Source organism: Dromaius novaehollandiae, chromosome 3, assembly GCF_036370855.1.
Source record: "Dromaius novaehollandiae isolate bDroNov1 chromosome 3, bDroNov1.hap1, whole genome shotgun sequence".
In the NCBI taxonomy this organism is placed as follows: domain Eukaryota; kingdom Metazoa; phylum Chordata; class Aves; order Casuariiformes; family Dromaiidae; genus Dromaius; species Dromaius novaehollandiae.
The window spans coordinates 40,135,576-40,149,199 of NC_088100.1; the positions used below are offsets into that span (position 1 = coordinate 40,135,576).

The 13,624-nt window shown below is 40.5% G+C and overlaps 1 protein-coding gene across 4 annotated transcripts in view; it reads right to left on the minus strand.

The window, feature by feature from the left end:
* Positions 1–832: 832 nt before the first annotated feature.
* CGA (glycoprotein hormones, alpha polypeptide) overlaps positions 833–13,624 on the minus strand; it is a 29,809-nt gene continuing 17,017 nt past the window's right edge. For 3 of the 4 annotated variants that reach the window (XM_064508757.1, XM_026093382.2, XM_026093381.2), the window contains exons 3-5: positions 5,263–5,369; positions 2,175–2,359; positions 833–1,176 (exon numbers count right to left, since the gene is read on the minus strand). In XM_064508757.1, coding sequence (XP_064364827.1) covers positions 1,099–1,176; positions 2,175–2,359; positions 5,263–5,369 — 370 coding nt within the window. In that variant the 3' untranslated portion in view covers positions 833–1,098. Of the gene's footprint in view, positions 1,177–2,174; positions 2,360–5,262; positions 5,370–11,456; positions 11,554–13,624 lie in introns of all 4 variants that reach the window. The other variant, XM_064508758.1, reaches the window with a different exon arrangement.

Consider the following 13,624-nt stretch of genomic DNA (forward strand, 5'->3'; position numbering starts at 1 on the left):
ATGAGAAGCTCTGCAAAGGTTTCTTACTGCTGCCTTCACAGCATCTGCTGTAGGGAAATCATCTTGCAAATATATCTTGAGGCTTTTTGGCACAGCACATCCCTCGCAGCCAGCAATCCCAGACATTAGGGCTAAGAGAAACTGAATTAATTTACCTCAGGTTCCCTGGGGCTCCAGACTGGCAAGCAGTTCCTCCACAGGCACTACTCCAACCCACTACAACTGAGCAAGTGCTATCTCTAAAATCCCAATTTAAGGTTTTAAGGTCATGTGTTCTGAATACATATTCTGTGGTCCACTTCTGGCCTGACATATACCCTCCCTTACCCATTTGTATACTTGGACCTACCACACTGCATTTAGGACTTAATGAAGACCTATACCATACTTCCCAGACATACCTGAAATAGCTAATAGAGCTGCACCACTTCTCTCTTCCACCATTGCTACACCAAATTGTACAAATCCTTTATAGCATCTGATTATGCATCCATTTATCTATATGGGAGGAGAATAAGTTCAAAGAAAAGTAAAAGATGGCATAGAAAGACAGAGTACTGTGAATAGATCAGACACCGTTAAACTTTCTGCCCACAAGGAAAAGAAAAAACAGAACAGAAATGGGAGAAAAAAAGTGTTGGATCTTCAAAAAAAATCTAAACATCACTAAAAGAATAAGAGGAAATTATTGCTTCTTTTTCTGTCCACTTTCCCATCCCTCCCTCCCTCTCCTAAAAAAAAAAAAAAAAAAAAGACACCCTAGAAATTAACTCCAGCAAAATCTTTTCTTTTTGTTTTAAGCTATTAAATCATCATTTTTCCTCAAGAAACATTGATGATTTAACTGACAATTTATTTTAAAAATAGATCAAGCCTGTGGTTGTCATGCAAGTGCTGTATTTTATCCCTAATGGAAATAATCAAGCTTACTTAAATGCATGAAGAAGCAAAGAGAAAATAAAACAGCCATCCATCTTATTGGAAGGTCTACTTAATGTCTTGACCAGAAAATGTAAGATTTTACACAGTAGTGCTATAGAAGCCGAAAAACAAATATTCCATTCACCGTTATCCTTGATCATTAACAAAGGGACAGCTTTAGGATTTATGATAGTAGCAGGTACTGCAGTGACAATCTGTATGGTTCTCTATCTTCACATTGTCCTTAAGGGTAATCTGAAAAAAAAAGAAAACACACACATAACAAATAATTAGCTACACTGTTAAAACAGCACTCTCAAGCAAAAGATTTCTGAAGCCTTTTTCTTAACCCCAAGCAGCACACAAGCCCTTTGGATATGTGTATTAGAACTGCATCTGAATGCCATTCGGTGGAACTGCATCCTCAGTGGCTTTCGGAGCCATAGTTAGAAGGGTTTCAATAGTGACCTGCAGTTTGGTGTCCTTAATTTCCTAAAGTATCTATTTTTTGGAAAGTGTCAAATACCCAAGCTATGAAAAATCAGGAATTCTCTTTAGAATTTTTCATGTGGAGACTATGAAAGTAGAGACCATTAAAAATGTGAGTCATTTTTATTTTTAATCTCAACAAAATTCTAGTATTGCCTGGGGGAAAATATAATGTTGGTGATCTAAAAAAAGAACTATCCACTACTGAGATGAAGATCCAGCATGGTTTGAGCTATAGATTAAGATAACTAAACTGCAGGTGTCTACAGGTGAGCCAGGTATCCAGGCTCTATTCAGTTGTCAGCACAGAGATGTCAACCGACATTTGAGATGTCAAAGGCAATCCCACCTAGTCTCCAGCTGTCACTCCAAAAGGTCTTCCATAGGTCCCATGTCTGCCAGCCACATGCAGATGCCTTGAACACCCTAGGGTAGCTCAAATGGCACCAAATCCCTATGAGTGGGTAACTGAACCAAGCCTCTAGTCAATACAATCGATGAGCCCAATTCAGACCACCGTAAGATTAGTGCACTGCACTAATTTCCATATCCCAACCAAATTTCAGACCCTGTACTGGTTGACACTTACATTTCCTCTTCAGAAAAAGAAAAGAATTCAAGTGCAAAGGACATAAATGCCAAGGACGTTTTCCTCAAACAGTTGTTCAATGTCCTCCAGCAAAACAATGTTGTTTTCCATTCACCGATATAGTTAAATATTGTATCCTACAACTAGCTTAAATTGGTCTCATTCACATCCTTACCTTTGTAAAAGCCTTTGCTACACAGCACGTTGCTTCTGACGTAATGTTCTTAGGAACCAGCATTGTCTTCTTTGACCTCATTGGAGTGGGATAGGCCCGTGAGAAACAACATCCAGTGCACTGGTAAATGGGTGCTCCTGGCTTTGAGAAGAATCTGTTCTCTCCCAGCTTGCACTCTGGACAACCTGCCATAGGTATATAAGGAAGAGATTTTTACCTCATCTCTAGCTGTATTTTTATTTTCAAAAAGAAAGGGAAAGGGCAGATGGTAGGAGGGAGTACCAGTTGCATTCTGCTGCTTGACATTTTCAGAACAGAAAAGAATAGAAACAAAAGCTCTCCTTTTGAGTCCTTGAACTCTGCAACACACACCATTTGTAAAACTACCTGGAGTGTGGCCTTGCAGGTAAAGCACAAGCATTATTGTTTCTTTTTTTTCTAACTTCACCTTGTTGATAGTTGGGTTTTTTTGTACATCTGTTACACTAGCTCTCCCTAAACACTTGCTATTATCTTTACATAGCTAAATAGCAACAGCAGTATTTGTAGCGCTTCTTAGACATTGTCTATTTTCAGGCAAGACTCTGTGATCAAGAATTTTAGAAATGAGCAGCAATTCTGAGATTTTTGTAGCTCAGATTTTTCTATATTCAGCTTGACATTTATTAAAGGAACCCAACTGGCAGAAGGTAAATGCTCAACACCATTGAAAATCAAATCATTTTAAGTGTGAAAATAAGGTTTTAGCAGAAGTTTTTACTTGTTAGGTTACGTGAGTAAAGGCTAATTACAGTGAACACAGAAACCCAGCAATGATGAGAGGAATGGTGAGAGACAGAGTAACCCTTCTAACCTGATCAGTGAAAATGGACCACATGACTCCTAAAACCATCAAAGGAGAAGGTTTAGCCTGTTGTCCCTGGTGGGACGCCACCAAAATGAGACACCCAAACAAGCATTCTCCCCACAAAGCTTTGCAGACTGAAAGGGCGATTGCCTAAAGTGGTGCAGGGCTTATTATGGGATGCAGAGGGAAAAGAATTTGAGGATTGTGTAAATCTTGTTATGGGATGTTTTAAGGGGATTGTAGGAAAGTGCAAAACTTCTTAATGGGATTTTCAGAGAAGTGACCAAAGATGGGGAAAGAAAGGGATCAAGGAAGACAGGGGAGGAACAAGCATGGGAAAACAGAAGGAAAAGAGGATAAAAGGGAATGGCTGCATGTAAATGGACTGCTGGTCAGTACACTTGTCTGAGCCCTGTGCTTTATCACCACAGTCTATCCTACATTCTTATTAACTCCTATTTCTAACCATCTTTTTTTTGTGGTTCTATTTTAAGCCTTTGTGTGTGTATGTGTACATGTGTCTGTTCATGCTAGCAAACATCAAGCTGGACTACTGGGCATGTATGAGGAGAGGTCTGAATGCCAGCCACTGGAGCAACAGGCCATGAGCTCAAAGGTCTTGTAGGTCCAGGTGCAACTGGGAGAGACCAGGGTCTTGAGGCCAGCTACTAGATAGAGCTGACCTTACACTGAGTGTCTAAGACCAGCTACTGGATAGACCAATACTGTGTCTGCAAGTATGAATACTAGCAAACCTCAATCCTGATGAGCCAGAGGGGAGAAACAGGATCAAGTCATGTTGTCATATTTATGCGAGTACTGATGTTTTTTGAGTGGGTGTTGATAAAGGCACTGTTTTCTCTCTGTGTTGCTGTGTGGCTGGCCTTGTTAGTAAGGAGTGCATGCATGTGCCCCTTCTGGGAATACATGCTCAGCCTCGCTACTGGCTGGATCTGGGAACAAGGAACTGAAGCAGCCTCACATGTATTGGGCTGGAACAAAAGATATCATCTGTGTCACGAAGTCTGGCTACCTCTAACATCAAGTATATGCTTAAACACTTTACTGAATAGGGATTAATGTAACCAGAGCTAAGCGGGTATCTAACTGCATCACTGAAATGTGGCCTCATTAACAAAAACACCTTCTCATTCATGAGTAATGTGGTCACTCCAGAACAAAGTCAAGAAGAGAATGGGATAAGCTTAAAACTGATCTGAATCAGGCCACTAAGGAGGCAGTGAATCAATGTTCATAAAATATACATGAAATTCTACCAGCCTTTCTTTATGTGCAGATTTTATGGAAAAAATATTTGAGAAAAACTGCAGACTTTTACAGCTTTCATAGATAAGATCCAGGAGTAGAGATTTTTGCTGCATCTTTAAGAGCTGCAATATAGAAGTTACAGGGATGGCGTATCAAGGTGCAAGAGAGAAAGCAGTGATCAGCCTGAATTATGGAAATCTCTCCAGTGTGAATTATAGACTGATATACTGTCAGGAATCTCTAGTGCCTACTGTTGCATACTGTGACTTTGCCTCAGCATATCCATCCTAGCCCTGACTCCAGCACAAGGGGTCCTTCAGAGCGAAATCTCTCCTTGCAGCAATGCCTGTATCAGAAATTCCTTCTTTGACATAGAATGAAGTTTCTAGGGTTGCACTACAGTGTTCCTATCCTTTAATCCAGTGGGAGGTGCTACAGCAGGAATAAAGGCCATACTTCCTGTGGTATTTATAGGCATGAGATCAATTTCACAAAACAAAAACAAAAAAAACAAAAAAAAAACCCCAACAAACTCAAAATCCCTCTAAAATCTTTGTAATATGCCTCTTCTGTAGAATGTTACAATGCTAACATCCCATATCCTGGGGTCTACAGAGGAAGTATATTCTGCACATTATGAAGAGAAGCTATGGTTCTGCTATTCTTGATGTTACAAAGTTGCCATTTGGATCTCAGAAGTACAAAAAAATTGAAACATTTGCATTTGAAAATATATCAAGAATTAAGATTATCCACATTAACATGAGGGCATTGTCACCTGGAAAAGATTTCTGACCTGGAGAAACCAAGTCAGAGAAGGAATAGGAAGTATACTTATAGCAAAACTGTCTTGGTTCATTGTACCTTCATATCTTGATGCCAATAAATGCAACTGAATGTTAAGATTTATTGTGAAAGATTAATGATCTTTACAAACAGTTGTCCTATTTCTGAATACTGAAAGCAGCTTACCCTGCATGAGGAACTCTCCATCTGGGAAAGAATGAAGAAGATGCAGAAATACAGACAAAATGGCCAAAGTGACAGCTGCATACTTCCCATAGTAATCCATGATTCTTCTGGAAATACAAACAAACACATTTTTAAAGGACTGTTTTGCATTGGATACAGCACCAGTATCAAAGCTGCATACTGAAGCAGCATTCAATGCAAGTAACAGAGACAATCTGGAACCAGGACCAGAAACCAAAAATGTAGTACACATAGTAGTACACTGATGTGTATTTTACAGAAAATTGTCTTTATCATCATCATAACAAAATGCTGCTTTTCTGAATATTAACATAAACCATAGCACACAAACTTCAAATGCCATAACTGCCTAAAGTTTATGGTAGACTGGATAAAGCCAGCAAATGATTATGGAGAAGGCAAAACAATCTGTAGGATCTGAGCCATGCAAAGACTAATTTCAGGGAAAATACAACATTTTCAGGGAAAAAAATTTCACATGGGATGTAACATCCTGAGCCAAGAGTCAGATATTTGTCTATACACTGACCTCTTTAGCACCTAAGTCCCCATAAAGAGATTTTCACAGTCCTGTCCCTAGGTAGAAGAATCTCCTCTGATCTACGCAATTATAGATGCAAGTACCTTTGTACTTGCAAGTAACTTTGATCCCATGTGGTGGAACTTGTGCCTCTCAGGAAGGCAGCGAGCTCTGGGGCAAGGGGAGAGGCAGACTGTGCCATGCTGCAGAGCACCCAAGGAGCAGTGGGGCCGAGGGGCAGCTTGAGAGTGCTTTGAACAGCCCCAGGACCCCAGCATCATGCCGAGGCCTTGTCCGGAGTCACTGCAACCTTCTGGGCTGAGGTTTCTTCTAGGTTTTGTTTTACTGACACAGTAAACTGGCTTTTGGGTTCCAAGTAACAGACTGAGAATACAAAAAGCTGGTCTGGTATAAACGCACTCTGGCTGGCTCAAATTTTTAAAAATCTTTTCAACAGCTTAATTTTATGCCAGAGGGCTATATGCTGCACTATATCATCTGTCTATCTGCAACTACTGCACAAGATGAAGTGGCCATAAACACCTTATCACATGCTCCCAGAGTACTTTAACAAAAATGCCGTTACATGGCTATATTTGATCCAGATCAAATCTGTACCACAGGGTAATGCACAGCTCTGATGTGAATAACTGTGGGAACCATAACACAACAGGTACAGAATACAGAAGCTGGGGTGGTGAGAATATCATTCCAAATTCTCTGCTCATTTTTTTTTTAATAAATTTACTTTTCATCAATATCATTCACAATAAGAGTTCATGGAGGAGGAAATGAAATCTCAGTTATCTTCCTGTCCGAACTTCAGATGTACTACGTAATTAAAGGCTAGATGCAGAGAGGCAAGATGCTTTTTGGTAATACCACAGGACCTTTTAAATTATTTTGAAGCATTTTGTGCCTGCTTGGTAAGAGACAGGAGAGTGATCTTAAAGAACTGTTTCTTTTCAGCCAGAGAACTCCTACACTTCTGTGGCATGACTAGGAGGACCTCCCTTTTTGGAAAGCCAGGTGAGATCTGAGTTAGGCTAAAACAACTGTAAAGATACCACACACTTCTTGAGATTTTCATATAAAAAAGGTGTTATAAACATCTCATTAACTAATGCTACTTTTAAAAATCCTGAATTAAGCTGAACTATGAATAGACAAAACAAAATACTGAACCTCACTTCAGATCTTGTTTTAAAAACATGTATCTTAGGCATAAAGCTTGTAACCTTTCTTTTCCAACACTGATCTTCCTTATTTCACTGGCAATTTTTATGTGCTCAGTCAAAGCCAGTTTTGGTCCAGTCTCTCGCTCAGAAAACAGAACTTCCCCCTTAAAAAGGGACTTTTCTTGCAGTGCATAGACCTCAGCCCTTCCTTTAGAAATGAATAGGAATAATTTATATCCCATGGTGAAGTAATTGGGTCCATGGAGAAAAGTGCTATATAAACGATGCCAAAGTATTAAATTCCACATCCGGGGCAATCTGTGTAGATAATAGAGACAGCTAGCGCTCTTTTGTCCAACAAAGCTTGCCTGGGACTCAATTTGAGGATTTTGTTTCAAGGTCTTTCCATTGTTGAGACACCACACGCATTCCAACAGGGGGACCTTTCTTGCCCTTGCAGATTGTCCTGTGAGGGACTTACAGTTCACCACGGTTCACATTCACCCTGAGCAGAGGGTGTTTTGCTGCTGTGTAACAAACACCATGTGGTTCACTGGTTGCAGTCGTCCTAGCTGGCTTAAACCAACCACCTCAGGTAGCAGTCACAATCAACCCACAGCAATGCGGAGCTCAGAGCAGTTAATCACCAAACTATTTACCTATCTTCTCAGAAAAGCTGTCTGATCATGCAGATCTCCCTACTTCTGCAGTTACACCCCTAAGCTGTGCCTTAAGCTAACTTAAAACTTGCTTGCGGTATGTCTGAACTGCAGGCAGCACAGACAGCATCTTAAAGCCAAAATCTTGCAACTGGATCCTTTGAATAGTTTCTTCTGTGTCTTCATAGACCACCTGATCTGCTGACTTTAAAGACAGAAACTGTAACACAAGAGCATGATGTGCAAAAGACTGATGCGCAGGATAAGGCCTCAAGCTGTCAAGATTGATTTATATATTTTAGATACTGAAAGCTACTGTTTAGCAAGTAAAAAAAAGTATTCAGTCTTCTGCTACTTAAGACCTTCTCTTCTTCCAGCTACACCAGTCAATGCTGCTACTGCACGACAGATTCTCCAGAGAAAGATTATCCTGTGGCACCAAATATTCCTAAATACAAGGAGGACAATAATGCCAACAACAAAGAAATTAATCTTCAGATTTGGCATAGAGGTCATTTAAGAACGTGATAGCAATCTGAGAAAACATTCATGTCTCTAACCAAGACAGACAGACCAGAGGGGAGAGTATGATTAAACAAAGATAGCTTTCACATAGTGACCACCTACTTCTTTTCAGATCTTGCACCTACCCACCAGAATCCCTGCAACAACTACCACAATGATGCAAATGTCCAAATAATGCCTACTCCCATCTGGAGGAAGAGACAAACCTGAGGTGGTCCAAAGAGTGAAGCTACTTGCCTGGTATGATTATCTAATGGCGAGTGAACCTGGAGCACTGGGATATGTGCAAGGAGTACATCGATAAGCAGAGGGACACTCCACCACTTCACAAAATTCCCAGAGATACACGGGAACGCATGACTGCTACACACAGGTCAGCAGGTATTGGTTCACTGAGCAAACAGATGTGCAAAGCAGTCATAAAAGGTAGCAGTTCAGACTATAGTGGCACACAGGCCACGCAAGGTAGCTTTGAATTCAGGACAACGATGGAAACAAAGTCAAAGAGAGCTCCACATCTGCAGCAATCAGAAAAAGATCATGCCCAAACAGATACAAGGCTGAGACCAAAGTTAGGATGAGAAGAACACAGAAAGGGACTCAGCCCCGTGGCTGACCTGGGTTAGCCAAGTGGAAAGAAATGAGGCCTATAAGTAAGAGGGAGAGACATGATGGTCTCCAACAGAATGAAGGCACAAAAGCAGAAACAAGCCTCTTTCTATTTAGGACAGAAAAACTAGAGGTAGGAGTCTGGTCTGAAGCCCAGCTAAAGTGAAGGACAAAAGGGCCAATGACGTTGCAAAAATGGGCAAAGACCATGCAAAAGGGCTGAATATAAGTAACTTTTTCCCCCTCCCACCTGCACAGCACGTCAGTCTATGCTGGCACAAAACAGCTAGGACAAGTAAGTTAAAAGCAGCTTGTATAGAATTTGAAGAAAAAGCACTGTTAGCAATTGTGGACGCACTGGAAACATTTGTAAAATGTATCAAAAAGCCAGTTCAGTACACTTGTGCATCTATGCTGTAGTTACTCATTCCCGCTAGGGCCTTTACCAAAAACCCAGCTGAGTACAAGAAACAGTTTTCTGATGCTAGCTAACAGGTGGTACATGAAACTGGAGATGTGTAGAAAAACAAGTGAGTCTGTACTATGCAGCACTGCATCCCAAAGGGCAGCCAGGGCAGGCACTGCCCTACCAGGGCAGTGTGAGGCACTTTCTTTGTTGCAGCCTTAAAAATGGGCTTTTACTTCAAAACACCCTGCATTCAGATAGCCAGTTTCTGCCTAGGCCTTGCGATGAGGCAAACTTTCTGCTCCCTTTCCTCCTCTCAAATCTTTAGGGCAGACCCAGATCAGCTTAATCTGACTCCAGTAAATTTGAGGAGACTGCGGTGAAAACATGCAGGACAATAAAGAACTGATAACACAATAGTCTCGTGTGTTCCTTCGACAAGCCTCTCAGGTTTCTGGGAAGCAGGCTGCCAGCTCTCTCTGCTTGGTTGTCTTGACGAAAGTAACCCGTCTCCCCATCAGAAAGGTGGGCCTTCACGGGGTTTAGATCAGCAGCCTCGTGTGATCCTTCCAAATGTTTCAGGAGCTGAACTGAGTTAGGTCACACCTATCAAGTTGCACTGAATAAATTAACCAGGTCCCTCTCTCCAATGAGTCGGACTTTTTTTTTTTTTTTTTTTTTTTTTTTTTTAAAGATTGTTTACTTGTAAATACTCTTTTCGGCACCATACAGGTGATGTGATGCTGGCAGAATTGCCTATATCGGGACAAAATCGCAGAGTTGAGCCTCAAGTCCTGTTCCACCCAAGGGCCCACAGCTGACTAACGCATGCCCCAGAGTACAGGAGGCAGCTGGAAGGGTTCATTTACCAGCAGGAGAAGACTGACAGCCTTTTCCAAACACCCTGATTTTGCACCAGCCTGAGCCTTTTGATAATCTGGATGATCCAACAGCTCTCTAATAAAAGATGTCACCCACAGTAATAACACTGCAGCCTTTGACTGATTATTCTGTGATCTCATGCCCTTTGTTGAAGGCATGGTGGTACCCTCTATCCCTTTAAAAAAAAAATCCACAATGTTATACTTTGGTATAATATAAGAGTTTGGGGCAATCCCAGAGGGAAGTTGTTTAAACTACATTAGCCAAAAAGGGAATTGAAACTGCAGTTTTGCACTTCGCCCATTGGGTCAGACTGTCAGTTTCATACTAAAAACACCAAAGATACCTGCCAATGAAACCAAGATTTGATCTTCACTGCTCTTCTAATGTGATAGCAATTTTGGCTGATGGTCTTACGAATATGCTCTTCAATGCATTTGGTTTACTGACAGTGCCCATGATGCTTAACCCAGTTAGTATCTACACTAATTCACTAACTTCACCATTAAATCAAAGTTTTTACTTTGCTCTATTAATTACCTTCTTTCTTAAGCTATTGGAACATTTATATAATGCACGAATTTTAGCAGATCTTTGAAAAGATGGTACTTTTAAATCTTCCCTAGCCCTTAAAGTCTCATCTCACTATCTAAACTATTTTTCCTTTATTTTTTTAAGTTATCATATTATCAGTTATCATAATAAAGACAGCTATCACATGTATTTGCAAACAGGTTGTCTTTTCATGTACACTTGAGACTTTGTGGGTCTTTTTACATTTATGTCAAACTCCACTGTATCAGAATCCTTCATCAAATTCTTCAGTTAAATATTTTGTATATTCTAGAAAGGAATGAACAGAATATTTAGCAGTGACGTATAGCTCTGCCACAGTAACAATGAAATAAAAGTGCCAGTGCTTTGCTTATGGCCCTATGTCATGTACACAGTAACCTGTTGGCTTGAGAAGACTGAGAAATCCTTTTTTTTCCCCCTTAACATATTTAATCATGACTGGTAATTTAAAGACTCTAAAACATGCATTAGTACCACAGATTGTTTAACATTTGATATTAGGCAGAAATACTGCTGGCCTGGAGGAAAAACACAAGGTTACTAATGAAGCATTACTGGACTCAGTCAGAAACCACAAAAATATTATTATTTAACTGTAAACACTTTACAGAATTCCAGAACCTAGTGTTTCTTTTACTTACAAAACCAGTTCAACCCCAAGCACAGATGTTTTAGTCCCAATACCTTTTAGTTTAACTTGCACAGTAAAAACTGAGAGAAAGGAAGGAGAAGAAAACTTTGTAGAGAAGCAGAAAAGAATGTAGAAAAATATGGAATTGATACTTTTCAACAGCAAAGAGAATTTTAAAAGATATTACCTTCCTTGTTCAATGAGAATAAATCAGACAGTTGGGAATCTGAAGGATGGCTTTAGAACGAGAGCTGTCCTTGGAGCTTAGATGTATGTTCCTGAAACTGAAGTATGAAAAAGTTGCATCTTTCTTTTATACCAGTCAAGCTGGATCATATTCCTCGCCCACATCTAAGCCATAGGATCAACTGTACATTTTGTCTAATGATTGAACATTACTTTATGTAATTACCACTCCACCATGTTGATCTTATCTTCTACGTGACTTTCAAAAAGATCACTTTTTTCTTATATAATGAAAGAAAGGTCAGCTTGTGAGCACAAATTCAATGTCGTAAGAGTTTCCTGGGGAACTCAAATATCTAGCATCTAGTAATTTGCTGCAGTTTTCAGCGAACAGAATCTCATTTTAAAAAAGGAAGAGTTACAAAGGTTTCCTAATGCTTCTTAAACTTGATAACTTTTTTTTAAGAACACATTTCCACAGCAATGCTATTACTTTAGCAGAGAATAAGAAATAAAGAACAGCAGAGATCTATACAAATATTTAAAAGAATAATCTCCATTTGAATTTAATGCCCAGAGAATGAATGCCTGGATAAATATAGAAGGATTACCCCTTTTAAAAGATAAGAGTTTCTGCGGAATCTCATTCTTTCCAGAATAAAGTCCATACAATGTAGGTACTTTTGAAATTGCACCAGGGTTCAGATTTTTAAGGCTTAGGGACTTGAAGCCCTAATTTCCAAGTGACAAGGGCTGTGTCGATGCTGGCTAAATAAGACAGGTCACACACTGCCTTCTGGCATGGAAGCAAAGCAGCATGGCAGAGCTTTCAGCCACTCCACTTTTTCCTTTCCCTTCCCAAGCAAGATGTCTACACCCAAACACCAGCTGGGAGCACACCCTGGCAGCCCTGGGTCAGTGCTCAAGGTCATTCCTGCAAGCTGGTTTTATTTTCTAGTCGTGGAGACTTAAGAGAGATTCATTTCACATCACTTCAGATGTCTAAAAGTTAACTGCCTAAATCTGAGTTAGTCACTCCAGGCTGCCTTTATAGTTGATGGTGAGACACTGCCCTAAACAGAGGGCATAAACACCTATTTCAGTATGAGATTAAGTCACTTTTTCAGAAGGCCTATTTTTCACCATCGAAAGTCTAGAGTAACTAGCTTAGACTACTAACTTTCAGATGCCTTTATTAGGAGAATTAATTCCTACCCTTAGAAACTTACAAATATTTTATAACTTTAAGAAACTCCTAAATATTTTAAAGACTTAAAATTACTTTTTACAATCTACTTTTGGTCACTGCTGGAGACAGGATATTGAAACAGACCAGTATAGCTTATTTTGTTCTTATGGAAATGAGACTTTGGTTCTTGATTCAATTAGTCTCTTTCAAAATTTTAGTGTACAGTTGGATTTGTTGAATTGCACATATCTGGATTTCTGCCATTCAATTTTCTTGTCCCTTGCCTTGACTCTCTCATCAAATGTCAGGCCACAATCACACGACCACTTCAGCCTGGCAGAAGCCTGGAGTGCTGCCAGCGTGCTCAGTTCTGCCTTTCTCCCAAGTGCTGTCTTCTCACCCTCCTTTCAGCTGTGCCTCACAGAGCTGCACACTGGGCCAGACCAGCAAAGGCACCTGGCTAGATCCCAGTGCAGAAAAAAAGGCTCATTTTTAGCCAAATCCATTCCCTGATCTGACTCACCAGATGATCACACTGGTGTTTACACCGGCCCAAGTCAGGCAGTGAGAACAAGCACGCGCTGAGAGAATTGCAGAACGATTGAGGTTGGAAGGGACCTCTGGAGATCATATATTCCAACTCCTCTGTTGGAGCAGGGTCACCTAGAGCACATTGCCCAGGACCCTGTCCAGGTGGCTTTTGAATACCTCCAAGGATGGAGACTCCACAGCCTGTCTGGGCAACCTGTTCCAGTACTCTGATGACAGAGAAAGCTGAACCACCACCTCTGGTGGCAGCCCGGAGTCATGTGGCTGCTGGTTTAAATTCAACTACTACTCGCTCAGATTTTTTCCTCAAACTCTGCTTACAGTAAAACCCTTTGCTGTTCCCATCAACACATCTTCCTCTCTATATTCCACCAGGACTAAAAACCTTATCACATCTGCCTTCACTAACCACCTCATCTGCTTCAAGGTGT